Source organism: Oreochromis aureus, linkage group 3, assembly GCF_013358895.1.
Source record: "Oreochromis aureus strain Israel breed Guangdong linkage group 3, ZZ_aureus, whole genome shotgun sequence".
NCBI classification, from domain to species: Eukaryota; Metazoa; Chordata; class Actinopteri; order Cichliformes; family Cichlidae; genus Oreochromis; species Oreochromis aureus.
The window spans coordinates 41,645,104-41,661,837 of NC_052944.1; the positions used below are offsets into that span (position 1 = coordinate 41,645,104).

The window sequence follows — 16,734 nt, forward strand, 5'->3', positions numbered from 1 at the left end:
GCCTACGATGTAACCATGGCCGACGTGCTTGTGTGCTGCTGCATTATGGTTGATTACAGCGTGGTCGTGTCCAGATGTTTCAGTGCCAGCAGATAGAAAAAGGGAAAATGTTGGGACCTTTTTTCCCTCCTGGGTGTGCCCTCTTTGTTGCAGTTTTGTTTATTCGTTTGGAGGGAAACATTTTTGTCCCACTCCTTTGTACATTCCCTCACCTCTATTCTGACTGTTTCAACAGTCTACCTCCAGGAATCTGCTGTCATTTGTGAAACCTTATATTGATGCTATGTTCATCATTCCTTATACTAAGGGGATGATTGCTATTCTCTCACTGATAAATTCAAAAACTGTAGAAAAGGTAGCCAGAAATGCACCGGAGGAATCGACGGCACTGAACAGGCCAATCACAATAGGAGCTTCAGAGGTCACCCCTAGGAGACCTTGAAGGGTTAAAGAGTTAATGTGAAACCAAAGACATGTCCAAATTCCAAATTGTGAAATGTTTGCTAATTCAGATGAAAAATAAAACATCCTTCTAAAGTTTTTGAACGACCAACTGTGTTTTTTTTTTCCACACGAGTATTAAAATCACACATTATTAAAGCGTTTGTCACGTGCAGATTAGTCATCCTCTGTTACTGGAATGCAAAGTAAGAAGAAATTGATTATTAAATACTAAATTGATGGGCTGGCACTGCTAAGCACTTAACTGTGCCCCTGCTGTCCGAGCTCTGGCCGTGACATTATGAGTACAGGATGCACAGCGGTTGACGTCGTGACATTTTGGAATGCTGATTCATTGCTGCTCTGAGGCTTTCTGCTGCCAAGACAGCTGCCTAACCAGAGGGGCTTTTTATGAAAAAAAAACAGAGGACAAGGACGGACAAAATGAATAAAACAATCAAACAAGACGTAAGAGGAGCTGATGTCATCCTGCTGAGAGAACAACAAAGACAAGACCAGTACTTTTAGCTGGCAGCTATTCATCACACGAGCTGATTTCTAAGTGTGTGAATGTGTATGTGCTTGCATGTGTGTGTTGCAGGTAACGGTGTTTTTTTTTTTCTTTTTTGATCAAACATGCATAATTTCTCTACTTCACCGCTGACAGTCGTATATTAACCAGAGTAAAATTCAACAGCCTCTGCTCATGCCAACCCTTTGAAGTCGCCTCACCAAGCGACTTCAAGAGAAAAAAAAAAAAAGTCATGATGAAATTCTGGTGAAATTTCCCTTTTAAATAGATTTCCCAGATAGATAGAAAGGCAAACTCGTCCCATTTTAGTCCATCTGTTCCTCATTCAAGCATATCTATGTGCCTTCACTTATTTGCCTCATTTCCTCTCCCTATATTCTCCAATCATTCCTCCTGCCTTTATTTCCCCTCACCTTGTTCTTCCTTCCTTAAAACGTCCCGCGTTTCTTAAGCTCTCTCTCCCACCCCCATTTATCCATCCCTCCTCCCTCTTCCACACAATAAATATCTTATTATTCACCAGGTTAAAGTGTACTTATTAAGGAAGAGCTGAACGAGAAGCCAGGATATCGTAGGCAACTCAAATAGAAGCAAAGACAGTGTATAGAAACCAGAATAGTCCTCATTATTATTAATAGAAGTCTCTTATTATTATTATTACCGTTATTATTATTACTAGTATAATTGTTATTAGGATAAAATAAAGTTCCTTGGCCCTTGTTGATGCAGAGAGAGAGGGTGCAGGCTATTGACAGCAGAGCAAAGGTTCCATGCTGCTTCTGTTCATCCCAGTGATTCGGTCAAATTTAAATCCATTGTTCCACGGTTAAAGGGGACGTTATTCCGTTTGCGATCTCCTTCCATTCAGCTGAATGGAAAAGTGTAGTTCAATTCAAATTCCACTGGTTTTAAGATGATTTAATTCCATTTTTATTCCGATACAGATTCGAAGTTTGGTTAAAGGGAAAGAAACCATCATGTGAAACTTTCCAAACAGGGATATTTCCTTTTTGAAAAGTCACTTTGAATCCTTGTAATCCCATAATAACGATGTGTGTTTTAATCTTTCGGAAAAAAAAGTATGCTCCTTTTTAAATGAACTCCTTTGGTCTCATGGTGGCATTTGTGGAAAATGGCAGATGTATATAAAGACAGTCTGGCTTTGTGAAGTTTGTGAAGATCAGACAAAAAGACGGAGACTGCCATCGAGAGGGAGAAATAATTCCTAACATCATAAAACAATGTAATTTGTCCAAGAGCTTACACGTAGTATTTTAGTAGCTCAGGTATACTTTGCTCCATTTGGCAAACTATTTATTTGGGATGATTGTAACCATCATCTTCCCCGACCCCTTTAATGCGGACCCCAGCATGTCAAAGCGCCACAAAATTTTCAATGAAAAACTGCCTCAAACTTTTCCCGTAATTTACCTTGTCTGTTAAAAGCATCCTCATTTACATCCTCATATTTTTAATTAGATACTTTTACCGCAATATGAAATTCATATTTCCTTCTCTCGTGTTTTATTCACAATTATTCATGAACATATATAAATATATTTTGGCAATTTTCAAACTGACATTGTGATATAATTTGGAAACTGTAATAGCAACAGTAAGAAAATGCTATGATCTTACATAGTTTATATTTTGGCAATTAAACATCTGTTGAATTGGATTCTAGCAATGAATGTTTCTTATGTATCCATGGATGAACAGACATGGATTTCTGTGATACTGTGGAAAACCTGATGATAAATGACATTTATCTGTGTTTAGCTAGCTAGCTAGGCTGTCTTGGGAATTCACTCAATGGTGAACTTGTGTGTGTTGTGTTTCCATCTTAAAAAATCCCTGACAACGGCAAACTGGTGATACTTTGAATTTCTGGAATATTCTCCAAACAGGTTTTATTGAGTTCTCGCAAGCAAGGTAAGTCAGCTCAATTAATAGCGACTTAACTCCAAAACTTTTAAGCAATGAGGTTTATGCGATAGCAAAACGTGTGTGTCTGAACCCTGAAAAATCCCAGACAACGTCAAACTTGAGATACTTTGATTGTCTGGAATAAGTTTTCCAAATAGATATTTACGGACTTTTAACTGAGTTCCAGCTAGCTAGTTAAGTTGGCTCAATTATTAGCGACTTATCTCCAGAACCTTCCAACAATAAATTTCACATAATAGTGAAAGTGTCTGTTTAAACCCTGAAATATACCAGACAAACTGTCTCTATGAACATCTGCCACTTTAGCATGCCCTCTGTGGTGTTACCATGACAATCAAGTCAATCCTTAGAACCTGCTCCATTCTCGGGTGTGCTGCATTCTAGAATTCCAGAATTCCAAATCCATCCAAGTAAGTTCTAGAACGGATTGTACCAAATTCTCCGCCCTCTCTCTCTGTCTCTCTCCATCTCTGTATATATTCAGCCATTTTGCAAACAAACAAAAACAGTTTGGTAGTCCCTTTCTCCTATAGCTGTGTAGTGACGGAGTCCTCTATGACCTCGCAGCTGTCCTCTATGACATCATCGCAAGGTCCCACCCAACCACCCATCATCATCACCCCTCCTCCTCCCCCTCCTCCATCCACGCTGCCATCACCCGATCCTCCCATGCCTCCACTCTGGAAAACGTCCTCACTGGAGTCCAGGAGGCGCGAGCTGGACTCGGACATGTTGGAAGCACAGTGCAGGGATTGGCAGGGGCAGGGGGGCGGGAGGGGCAGTGTCAAAAGTGAGTCTCGCCCATTCGTTCTCCGAGGAGAGAACGACGGGTTACTGATGTCAACAGAGCGGCCCATCTCGTTCAGGTGAGTCTCGCTTCTGGTCACGTTGCTGAGTCCGAAGTCGGAGTGGCTGTGGCTCCCCAAGGGGCGGAGCAACCCGTCAGAGATGGTGTAGGAGACTGGGGACTGAACAGGGACAGGCATGGGTGGGGCTTTGCGTTTGGAGCGGGAGAACAGGTAGGAGAGGCGTTTGAAAGAGTCCGTCTTTGCACTCGGACCTGATAGGCGCTGCAGACGGCTCCTTGTACGAGCAAGTGATGATGAGAACGCTGAAGAGAATGATGAAGATGACGATGGGACAACAGAGGTGGAGGATGGAGAGATGACAGTTGTCTTCAGCCCATTGCTCTTTGGTTTTCCCTCCTCTTCCTCCTCCTCTGTCCCCCATTCAATACCTTCCTCCAGCTCCTCCCCACCTACCCCTCTTTCTATCTGCGTCATTCCAGAAATAGAACGCACCAGTGCAGACACGCCGAGCGTTGGTGTCGGCTTTGTGTCGTCCTCTGCTGGGGTCATGAAGGTCACGCTCTTTGATCTCTGGACTCCCAGGCCTCCTCCAGTGCCTTCACCTGACTCGCTGTCGTCCTCAGATGCCATGGCACCGTCATCTTTTGTTGTCTCACTGGAGGAGGAGTAGTTACGCCGAGGAGGACGCCGGTTCCCAAGGAGATCTAGGACCTCGTAGCGGAAACTGGAGATGTCTTGCTTCAGCTCCTAAAGATAGACATGAATCCACAATGTAAATCCTAAGGATATAACACTTCTTGCTATAAGAAGCTAAAATTGAGGTTTTAAAAAAAGTAGCACTTCTATTTTTCATTCAGAGGGATGTACTGTTGATTCTAAATCCCTATATAAAAAAATATCTGATATCCAAAGGAAAACCAACAAGGAAAAAACACAGAAAGGGAAGAAGAGGGTGAGGAGGGTAAGTGGGAGAGATGAGGCTGATGACTGGCTGAGAGAGGGGAGGTGAACCATTAGTTTGTAGAAGCAGAGGGTGAAGAGGAGGGTGAGGGCTCAGCGGGATGGTGATGAAGAGAGGAAGATCAAGGTCAAGAGACATGCAAAAAGAGAGGAAAACAGAGTGGAAATCCTGAAAGTGAGCGTAAAGAGACTGGGGTCGGTGGAGGGGAAATGATGAGAAGCAAACATTTATTCTCAGTTTAGTTGGCATCAATGAAACTTTTAGGTGCCGTCTCAACTGCTTAACATAAAGGAACAGAAAGGTTTAACATGGACAAAATGAGTAAGTCTGTTAACCCAATAGTGTTAAAATATCAGAAGCTTCAGGGTTTATGCAAAGTTTCTTAAACTGTATACTAGCTACACATCTAACACCAAGTACAACTATACTGAAGATGACAGTGTAACAAGTATTTATGTCAATGCCAAGATCAAACTGCTATTAGCTAGATAGCCTGCTAGCATTGGTACTGTACTGTACTAATGATATAGCTTCCTCCTGCTGGTGGAAAATTTGTTGGTAAAACTGATGACGATCATAGCTGAGAAGTGACCAGGATTCCAAACTCAACTTTTTTGACTGCTATGAATACATCATCTTGGGCAGTAAGATTGCAAGTCAGCAACAACATAGTACGACCCAACTTTGGGAGACACGAGTGGCAAGAAAGGGGTGAGATATCCTCACTGATGTCTCACACCCTGTACCCGGTATCACCTTTGCAAATATCCTATGACCGGAGGTGTGTTATATCTTGCAATGCAACTGTAAAGAACAATTCCAGGTGGTATGGTCCAGAGTGCCACTTAGCACTGAGTTGTATTTGATTTTGGTGGATGATACTAGAGCACTTTCTTGTGGTTTTTGTCTTTAATGTCATTGTGGTTATGTTTGTCTGACAGTCATTACAAAGAATAAATTACATTTCCAAAAGTAATTAATCTAATATTATCTCACATTTTTATATATGTAGTCTTACTTATCTGCATGGACACAAATATGGACTTAGAGCAGCAAGTGTAAGTACATCTGAACAATCTGCAGACCTGTTCTATTTTCTGAACATCTGACTATAGTTTGTCTCAGAACATTCAGTTCTTAGAATATTTAATCTTTGATCATTTATTGTTCCCACTGTGTCAAAATATCTGACATTTAGTGGAAGTAGTGGAGTAGTACTAATACCACACGCTGTCCATTGTGTGGCATTGTCAGCAAAATATAACGCTAGATCAATGGAGCAGCTAACTTTCTCTGAGTAAAGAAAGAAAGAAGAAATTCTAAGCTACTGCAGAAGAAGTGGAAACGTTATTCTTCACGGTCTTTAATGGGTCAAACCCTTAAAACCCTGGTTTTTCCACTTCCTACAAGGCACTCAGTAACATGAGACCATGAAATCATGATTTATTCTCCACACTTCCAATTTCCAAAGGACCTTGAGAGCTCTAGGACACATCCTCATGTTAATTTGAACTGTCATTTCTTTTAAAATTGGTTTACAGTCCAATGTAAATCTGTATAGCGACCCAGACATTATGTGATATCTGTATTTCGGTGTATTTTCATGGAACAGAGACAAATTAGATCAATTTCTTCTGACTGAGAGTTCCCATTAGAGATCCATCATGTTGTTTTTTATTTTTGCTTCAGGCCATCTTTACTTTAAAAACAACTGTTAATAGTTTCCATTTGTTTATACTCAAAATCTTTTGCTTATTTGTGTTACAAACAATCCACATTCGAATTGCTTTGAATTTCTCTTCATCAGTGGGTCTTCGTACCCAGTTTTCTTACACAATAGCTAGGGGCTGTGGATGTGGATGGGCGGGGCCGAGCAAGTTATTTGTAGCTGTGTATTTAGTGTGTATATTATGTAATGTTTCTTTGTTCTTTTTAAATTTAGACCTTTAGGACATTTTTTGAAAATGGGATTCTGCATCTCCAAAGACTAGCCTTTTAATCATTTCATCACAGATTAAACGAATTATATTCCTTAAATCAGTTGGTTTCTAGAAATGGATAAGCATTGAAGGGGAGGAATTTCCTCTCCTTTTTTTTCCCCCCAAGAAGAAAGTAAAACAACTACTGGAAGATTTTCACTGTGTTGCTTAGCTCTGAAGCATCCACCAGGGAGGAGGCTGAGGTTTATTTCCATTCAGATCACGTGCATCTTGAATTTAGCCTGTAGCTTTAATACAGAAAATTACCATAAATGCCTGCATAAACATGCACTCTGTTTACTGTAACTCGCTGTTTGCTGCATTTTTCTCCTGCAAAACAGAGAGCAACGAGACCCAAATAACTCGACTAAAAAAACTTGTCTGTCTCACCATATGGGATCCAAATGCTTCACTGGGGAGAGTAAAACCCTGTGACTGACTACAGCACGCACCTGATCTTAGTACGCATGTTTAAGCACACAAACGCACACTTTCTGCACAATTACAACTCCCGTATTCTACATTAATACACACAGAAGTACACGAGCACACTCGGGGTGTGAACAGTGATTGATTACGATGTGCACCTGATGTTGTTTTTGCATTGAAAAACCCAGAGGAACTTTCCACTTCAAAGCCCAGGCTGGGCTCCAAGGGCTCCATGAGAAACAGACTCGGGAGGAAAAAGCAGCTCAGAATAATTTATGGCTCAGAAGATTTTGGAAAGGCAAAGAAACTCTCCTCAAGGATTATTGACTTAACGGCTGTTATTGATGAGAGCTGTAGATTTTGGGCAGGAGAAAAAGCATTTAAGGTGGTTATTAAAAATCTTTTGATAAATCTCAGTAGAGACGAAAAGCAGCTCTGGATCTGGTATCAGTGAACCCTGCACTATTATCGCAGCACAAACATACATAAACAGTTGCTATGCCCTGTTTCTGCAGACTGGCCTGTGAAGCATTTAGCTACAGATTTGCTGCAAACCTGAAGAAAGATGGATTTTACACTCATTACTTACAGCATGTGAGAGGTGTTCGGTCTTTATTCTGATCACCCACCTTAAAGTTTTCCTCTGTCAGCCCCTCGTCTGTCTTGGCACTGCGTATCATTGCTGCCACGTACCTCTTCACCAGGTTCCGGATCACTTCCTGTTGGAGACAGTTTATTAATTTGGAATAAAATGCCTTTTTGATGTCAGAGGTTAATGGCCAGACTGCTTTGAGTTGATAAAAAGTCTAAATCACAGAAGAGCATCTCTGAAAGCACATCGCATTGAACGTTGAATCAGCTACAGCAGCAGAAGACCACATTGAGTACCAACTCCTGTGAGCTAAGAACAGGAAACCGAAGAAAAGAAAGAAAAGAAAAGCTCAGGAAAATCGGTGCGAGGTCTGATGAGTCTCAATTTCTGCCGCAACATTCAGCTGGTAGGGTCAACGTTTGGAATAAATAACATTAAAGCATCCAACCTTCCTTATACCAAAAGTTCAGGCTGCTGCTGGTGGTGTAATGGTGTGCTGGATCTTTTTTTAGCCTGCCTCGGACCCCTTTAAGCTTCGGTTAAACACCACCTATAATGCTGAAATCACCTCAAACTGGTTTCTTGATCATGACGACGTGTTCATTGAACTCAAATGGCCTCCAGAGTCATCAGTCACCTTTGGGCTGTGGTGGAACGGGAGATTCACTTTATGGATGTGGAGCCAACAAATCTGCAGCAACTGTGTGATGCTGTCATGTCAACATGAACACAAATGTACAACCTGAATTCCAAAAAAGTTGGGATGCTGAGTAAAATGTCAATAAAGGCAGGATGCACTGATTTCATTCTGAGGAATGTTTCCAGCAGCTTGTTGAATCTGTGCCATGAAGAATTAAGTTAAAATGCTAAATTGGGGTTTTTAAAAAAAGCCTTGAGAGTGCCTTGTAGTTCTTGGACTTTTAAGCTTGTATTTATCTTCTCTGAAGATCCCTCCAAACAAATCGCCTCCAAATCAAGGATGAAAAAATAATCCCTACAAAGAGAAACTTCACAAACTTACTAAGTACTTACTATACTGGCTAAATCCATCTCCACGATACACAGACTTTTACTGATTTCTAATGTACTGAAACCACTGAATCTGTATTCATTCACATATTATCGTTGTGCTCTGTCTGTCTGAGCTGTGTGAACATCGCAATGCAGCACAATTCAACCCTGTGTAGGAATTTAAATGTTATTGTCTCATTAAGTAATCAGCCAATGAGGCGGGTCACCCTCATTGATTTACAGACCAAAGACAAATTTCACAAGCATTTGGTGCTCAGTGGGTGGCAATTCAAACCCTGACACACTGCAACAGTGCGCACACACACTAACACACTGCATCCTCCCACAGTCAACACCTGTGCCTGCCAAACAGGACGGTCTGGCATGCTGTCACTCTCCGCCTCTGCCAAGACACACCACACACTCTTGTTAAAATGCAGGACAGATTCCTGCAGCAAACCTTAAAAAACATGGACAGATATCAAAGTAACAATCAGCACTGCCAAATACAAAGTACTGGCGTTCCTGCGTTTGTAGTCCCTGCCAGTGCTGAGGTGTCAAAATACAAGAGCTCAGTCTTGGTTGATTTGCTCTACTAATACTGAAAAAATCCCCTTAAAGCTGGACATCAAATGGAGGGTTACAGCTGCCAAAAACAATACACGGTTTCGTTTGCTGAAAAAGGTGCTCGCTGTCTTTGTAACTCAAAGTAGAGCAAAACTCTCAAAACACAAATTCACAGTAATCAGACCTAACATCAGAACTCATACAGCTGCTGCTTTTGCTATTACAGAGATGAAAAGCACACGAGCTTGCTCACTGCTGGTAAAAAAAATAAAGAAAAAAAGAAAAAAAAGATTTTCTCTAGTGATTTTTAAGGCCAAGGAAGTTAAAAAATTCTCAGGTGATATCAATTACCTGACGTACAAGAGAAACAGTGAAGATGTTTCAGAGCATTTGGATTACAATGACTTTAACAGTAAGCCTTTACTGAACCCTACAGCACCATTGAATCATACACTTTAGGATCACAGATTCACTGGTTTTCAATGTTGAAGCCTCAACATTTGCATTATGGCAGTCAGATGGAACTGCTGGCTTTTTGGAGCCAGATGTGGCCATCTTTGGACAAGAGTCAAACAGAAAAATGGAAGCGAGACCGAGTAGTAATACAAAGTCGGGACGTTACACATAACTCAGTGACTATAAACCTGAAGGTACTGGGTTTGCTGGCAAAGCAGTGTGGGGAAAAGTAGTAAGGACACTCCTACTGTATGTGTCAGTAAAGATGAAGACATGAAGCTGTGCAGGAACTACACACCTGGTAGTGCTGATTCTGCCTCAGACTGTCAGCATGACGCTCCTGCAAAGAGAAGAAAAGTTGTGTTAATACATGATTTTTCCACATTTAGCAAAAAGTTCTTTTATTCCTCTGTCTCCAAAAATGTACACCCCCTTACAACTAAACTGTACCCTCACTTATGACCGCAGGGAACGCACTCTCTCTCCACCAAAGACCAACAAAGCCTACATAAGGAGGCAACAATCACACTTTCATTTGGTATATTTGGGGTCAACTCCTCTATGGGACCATTTTTTATTAAGGTTTGCAGTATTTTTGACTCTTCTTCTTCTTGCCGTTGTAGCCTTTTAAGGGTCACTGCAGCAGATCACCTGCCTTCATCTTACCCTATCCCTAGCATCCTCTGTCACTTACCCTTTGTATGTCCTCCTTCACTACACCCATGAATCTTCTCTGTGGTTTGGTAGATTGTGTTAAACAGTGTGGTCTAAAAGTCCACTGCCCTCTCTAATTGACTCCATACCTCCACAGGATTGTCATAAAGCATAGAAAGTTGCACCGAGTGCCCAGGTAGAGTAGAGAGGCACTATATAAGACCCAGGCCTTTTACCAACCACTCTTCAACCTCTTCACTTCCTCCTTACTTAATCCTCTGCACTTTTTTATTCACCAACTTTCCTCTTTTCTCCTTCTCATTTTTTTTTTTTATTTTTCATTAAAAAAAACTTAGTAAGGCTTTGTTTACAGTGTATCCTTTCACTAGATTACCCTTCTTAGAAGTTTTTTGGGTTGTCAGAGCAGTTTGGGGAAGCTCTGGCTACAATATAATGACTTAGCTTCTGACGACAAAACCCAATGTGGAGCAGGTGGGCAAAATTTTCTGCCTGTCACTGTTACAAATACGGGTAAACTGAAAGAAAAAAAAACTTTGCTGAATCAAAGGATGACAGCTGGCGAACTGAGCCCGGAAATTTGTAAATGTGTCCCCTCTTTTTGTTCTCCACATAGACTGTTTACCTTTGAGCTAGTCGAGCCTGTTCAAACGTGATTGTGCCACAGAAACGAGACTACAAACAGAAACCACAAATATACATATTCATATCGGTTTATAGAGATCATCATCAGGATGATAAATCTGACATTTTTATACAGAGTTTATCTGTCTTCTAGTGCCAAACTGAAACCAAAGCAGCCAGGTAACAAATTGATTTGGGGAATTTCATAAGAAAATTAAGCTTTTAAAATCCTTCATACTAGAGAGGTGCCGAATAATGAATTTCACTTAATCATTTTTTCTCCACTCAAAACGATTATATATGTAACAGTTTAAAGGGCCAAGTTATGCCCTTCATTTGCATTTCAGGCCTTTAGCAAGTGCTGTCATCCAGAATCACAACCATTACAGTGGCAGAAATGAGCAGAAATGTGAATCTCTCCTCTATAAAAGGCTTTTCTCACCTTATCGAATGATAAATTAAATCGAGGCGAGCATGCTAGGAGCATGAAGGTTATTTTTAGAGGGCTACAGCAAACCAAACCCAAGACACAGCACTTGACACTCTGCTGCAGACTTTGCTGAACTCAAGAGGACAAACAGACACGAATATGTGCAGATTTCGCAATATGATATCACACATAGAATAATAGATAAATGTAGGTGAAACAATTGAAGGAGTTCAGAAAAAAGTATAGAAAACATCTGTTTTCACATCAAACCCATACAAGTAACCACTGCGCTAAAGTGACAACAGGTTTAAAAAAGAAGCTCAGAAAACACGATAAAATATATGATCTAATTTTTCTGTTTCATTATGAGTCATTTGACTTTTTGTGTATTCTGTGCTGATGTTCTTGTAGTTGAGGATTTTAAATGCAGGATCTAAACAGTTATCTGATCACAACAAATTCAATAATAATAAAAAAACTATAAATCTGCAGCTGGCAAAACACCTCCCACCTCCACCACAACAGCTCCTCATTTTCCTGCTGTGTGACTTAATGTAATATCTACTGTCACATATGTCTGCGCTGCTGCTCTTCCTGCCTCTGGCTTTCCACGTTCGCCTGCTCGGCCTCACAGCAAAACATGAAATCGTCATAAAAAACAATCTGTGTTTGTGATACAGGTGAGTTTGAAAATAATGCATTTCAAATGGAAATATATTCGTTATCTGCAGCACGTGCACTCAGTGGCCATTTTTTGGATACACCTGTTCAGAACAGCACGAGCATCACATTGAGGAGGAAAGACGATTAACTAATACTCTACTTGGATTTTCCCACACAACCATATTTAGAGTTTAATGAGAAACTATCCAGTGAGCAGCAGTTCTCTGGGAAGACAGACCAAAATGGCCAGACTGGTTTGAGCTGATAGGAGGATAACAGAAACTCAAACAACCACTCGTTACAACCAAGATATGCAGGAAAGGATCTCTGAATGCACAGCATGTCAAACCTTGAACCAGATGAGCTATAGCAGCAGAAGACCACACCGGACGCCACTCCTGTCAGCTAAAAATAGGAAACTTAGTCTATTACTGTTATTTGCACCACCTCACTGAAACTGGACAGAAGACTGGATAACAGCTTCCTGTCTGGTGAGTCCGTTAGAGCTTTGTTTAACCAATTAAAACCGTTGTGAACACAAACTATTGTAACTCCTGAACCAATTGAAAAATTTCAGCAGTTCCTAAAAGCAGCAACTCTGTGCTTTTCAGTGATATAAGAGTCACGGTAAACGCAGGCAAGGTGTCACTTCCAAATCTCGGCAAATAACACAGGAAACAGTAAAAATAACGGCACAAAGAACCCAAACTGTCTCATCTGTCCACAAACCTTTGTCTTCACGGGGCTGCTGTGACGCCATGACTGGGATTACTGTATTGACCCTAATATCATTGAAAAGTGCAGAGTTGCTGCTTTCAGGAAGCATTGGAATTCTTTCAATTGTACAAATGGATCAGGAGTTACGGGAATTTCAGATGTTTAAAAAAATGTTGCAAAAACCTCTCTGAGGCCAGAAAGAGGTTAGGCGTTAGAGGGTTAAATGCCACAGTTTACATGAGTATTGTTGCTGATCATTTCCATCCCGTTATGACCACAGTGTACCAGGCCTCTGATGGCAGCTTCCAGCAGGATAATGCACCATGTCCCAAAGCTCAAATCAAATCCAAGTCTGGTTTCTTGAACATAACAATGAGTTCACTGAACTCAAATGGCCTCCACAGTCACCAGATGTCTCAATGTGATGCAGCACCAAACAGTTAAACCCAAACTGCGACTTTTTTCAAAACACGTAGTTTTTAATGCTTAAATCATTTTAAATGAAAAAAGTAAAGTGTTTCACATCCAAATGTGGACTTTTTCTCATTTTTAAAAGTGGAAAATACTGATTTCACGTAAATGCACACAAATCACTATCTGACATACGAGACCAGACAAATGACGATGGTGTTCAGGGACACGACAAAAGCTGAAAAACTGTGTTCAGAAACACAAATCAACAGATCACAGGTTGGGAGGATTTTGAACATGGAGGAGCTGTGGTGGGATCCACACGTTCATCTTACATGGTAATGTAAAGGCTTTATGGGGCAAAGTATCATTTTTTAACCTCACACATCAACGTTATCACAATTCTAGACACATGAGAAACAGATGTCGAATGCATGAGGTCATATCAGACAGAGAGCTCATTGAAACCGATCTGCTGCTTTTAAAATCTCAACAATATCAGAAAACAGACGAATAATTGGGAGCCGGATATTTGTCAGCCGCAGATGCACGTCAACTGTAACTCGATGTTTCATTGGCGTCGAGACGACTAAAGACTCGTCTTCCTTATCAGCGTTCTCTCCCTTCATTTCTGTATCTGTCACACAAGCATCCATCATCTCTCCCCTGTTTCGTATCTCACATTTTTTCATTTTGTTTTCATCTCGGCCCAATCACGGGCGTTTCACCTCTCCGTCTCTGCTTCATCTTCGTCATGTTTTACACTCGTCTAACTCGATCCGCTTCGAAATAGTCTCCCTCTCTTTCTCTCACTGCTTGCTGCTAATGCAAAAACCCCGACACACAAAAAACTGCACTCAACCCCCTCCCTTTCTTCAGAGCAATCATTATTTTTCATATCTCACACTGTTTTTGTGTTTACTCTTAATACACACACACGCGTGCACACACACACACAGGCTCTCTCCCTCGATCAGATCTCTGCAGTGCTGTGTGTGTCTCTGTGAACCTATGTGGGCTGGTTGGCTTATATAACTCAGCTGACTTCAGTTGAGGTGAACATGCCAGCTGCACTGTGTGTGTGTGTGTGTGTGTGTGTGTGTGTGTGTGTGTGTGTGTGTGTGTGTGTGTGTGTGAATTATCGCTCTGCACCGCGTGCTCGCCGTCTCTCTCCAGCTGACTGGGCTGTTAAATGTGTTTTTCTGCCGATGTTCCTACTGTGATTATAGAAACGCAGCTGATGTTCGTCCACGTGCGGCGCGGTTGTATTTGTTAGGTTTTTTCTGTGTTGGGCTCTTTCTTTGCCTCTTTAATCCACTCTCACTGTGAGCAGACCGAGTCCTTCTGCTTTGATCAGGTGGGCGACTGCTCAGAGGTCATAAAAGCCACATTCACTGCAGATCATTTGGATCTGCATGATTTCATTAATCACAAAAAGAACATCAGCTGACAAGTCCTTCCTCCGCCTCCCCACTCACTTATTGTACTAACTCTGCTGCTTTATGCTGCTTCTATTTCAGTCAGTACTTCACAGTGAACCAAACCATCAACCCGAAATGGTCAGTAATAATAAGAAAAAGCCTGTCAGGTTTCACACATCTGTGTTACTCTAGTGTATGTAGGCTGATCACAGTTTTCTGTGTAATAAACCCCCAAAATTCAGAGTCAGCACAAGACAAATACAGTATGTCAAAGTTTTAAAAAAAATGCTGCTGTAAATATTGTGGCTTTTATATTGGGACTACTGTCAAATCAGTTTTGGCTAAAAACAAAAAACAAAAACCCAAATACATAATTTTAATGAGAGCTTTTTAAATACATGAGGCATAAACTCCTCACAAGCAGCTGTTCAGTCCTTCTCAGCTAATGGAAATGGACTGTTATTATCATTATTATTATTACTATTATTATTTAAATTAGTTTGTTTCTTCAGTGATTCAGTCACACTCGAGCTGGGATGTCAAACTAATTTTACACCGTGGGCCGGACCAGTGAAGCTAATTAATCCCTGACATATCTTAATGTAAGAAAAACAAGTGCAATCTTAAGAATAAGTCTCTGATTTCTATGGAAAATGTGCAAAATAAAAATTTCTGGTAGCTCACTGCCCAGAAAATTCCTATGTTTGACACCCCAGTAGAGTAAAAATAGGATAGTGACTTGATCGCACAGTGATTGCACTGAATTTTTGGTTTTTGCATTTAGAAGCCGATTAGTTGACTGATTAGTTGATTGATCAAGCATTTTCAATTATAAGGCAATTACACAGGAAGACATGGCACTGTCCGACTCGGGCTGACTGCATTTACTCTCAGACAGTCTGGCAAAGTCAGTCTGGCACAGACAGATTGTCAACACACAGCTATCAATGGGAGTCAGTCTGTGCAGGTTAGCAAAACTTACAGTGTGCCACAGTTTTGCAATAGTGAAGATGACTCAGCTGGTTTCATTCTGGTTATATTCCTATATAAATCAAGCACCAGTGTCATTTTGCAGGTAAATCGCTGTCCTGCAGCAACTACGTCATATTTGTGGACAAATTTTTTGTCTCGGACGTAAGAGGCAGATGTAAGATGGCCTATGCATGCGACAGATCTGCAAGTTCCCATTTCAACTCTAACAGACTGAGAGCAGACTGACTCAGTCTCATTGCTGTTTTGCTGCTGCAGAAAAGTAATTTCAAAGGGAACAATTACAAATTTATTGGACAAGGTTGCAATAATTTCTCAAACCACTGTCTTCCTTAGTGTGACAGCAGCATAAAAGTCCCCTAAGGAGCCTTTCTGAAGATTTTAGTTTGCATCAAAGACCTTTGTAGTACAGTTTGTCTTTAAAGCTTTTCATTCTGATTTAACCCCCTACACTGACAGAGGTGAGGCTGCCGGACACCGGCGCCACCGGGCCCTCTGACCACCACCAGTAGGCAACGGGTGAAGTGTCTTGCCCAAGGACACAACGACCGAGACTGTCCGAGCCGGGGCTCGAACTGGCAACCTTCCGATTACAAGACGAACTGCCACCTCTTGAGCCACGATCGCCCGTGGTTCATAGAATGCACGCATGGACAGGCAGAACGTGCAAACTCCACACAGACAAGCCCAAGATTCACTTTATAGCAGTCTGTTGAAGTTTACCACAGTCATTCTTTAGATCTTTCCCCCTGAAAGCCTTATTTCTCTTTTCTGAACTCAGTGGTTTCTGTCATATTTCAGGGTTGCTTACAGAATAAATTACTAGGTTTGCAGCTAGTGAGAGTGGTCTCTGCCTCTACAGCTACCTGTAGAAAACCCAGGAATGATTCCAATGGTCATCAAACCATGTCTTTACTGACATATACTGAGGTGTCAAAACTCGTCATTAAGGGTACAGGTAAGGTCATCAAATGTAGTCTTTATGGGGTTGGATAAGCTTGGATAAGTTTCCATTTAAGGCCTGTAAATTCTTCGGTCTTCAGCCCGGGACACTTTGTAGGCTTGGCTCACACATTAACTTC

General features: G+C 41.2%; 1 protein-coding gene across 1 annotated transcript in view; it reads right to left on the reverse strand.

The window, feature by feature from the left end:
- Positions 1-647: 647 nt before the first annotated feature.
- Positions 648-16,734, reverse strand: part of trpc5a (transient receptor potential cation channel, subfamily C, member 5a) — a 184,851-nt gene continuing 168,764 nt past the window's right edge. Inside the window, exons 16-18 of the mRNA XM_031757781.2 lie at positions 10,023-10,064; positions 7,728-7,817; positions 648-4,476 (exon numbers count right to left, since the gene is read on the reverse strand). Coding sequence (XP_031613641.1) covers positions 3,448-4,476; positions 7,728-7,817; positions 10,023-10,064 — 1,161 coding nt within the window. The 3' untranslated portion in view covers positions 648-3,447. The remainder of the gene's footprint in view (positions 4,477-7,727; positions 7,818-10,022; positions 10,065-16,734) is intronic.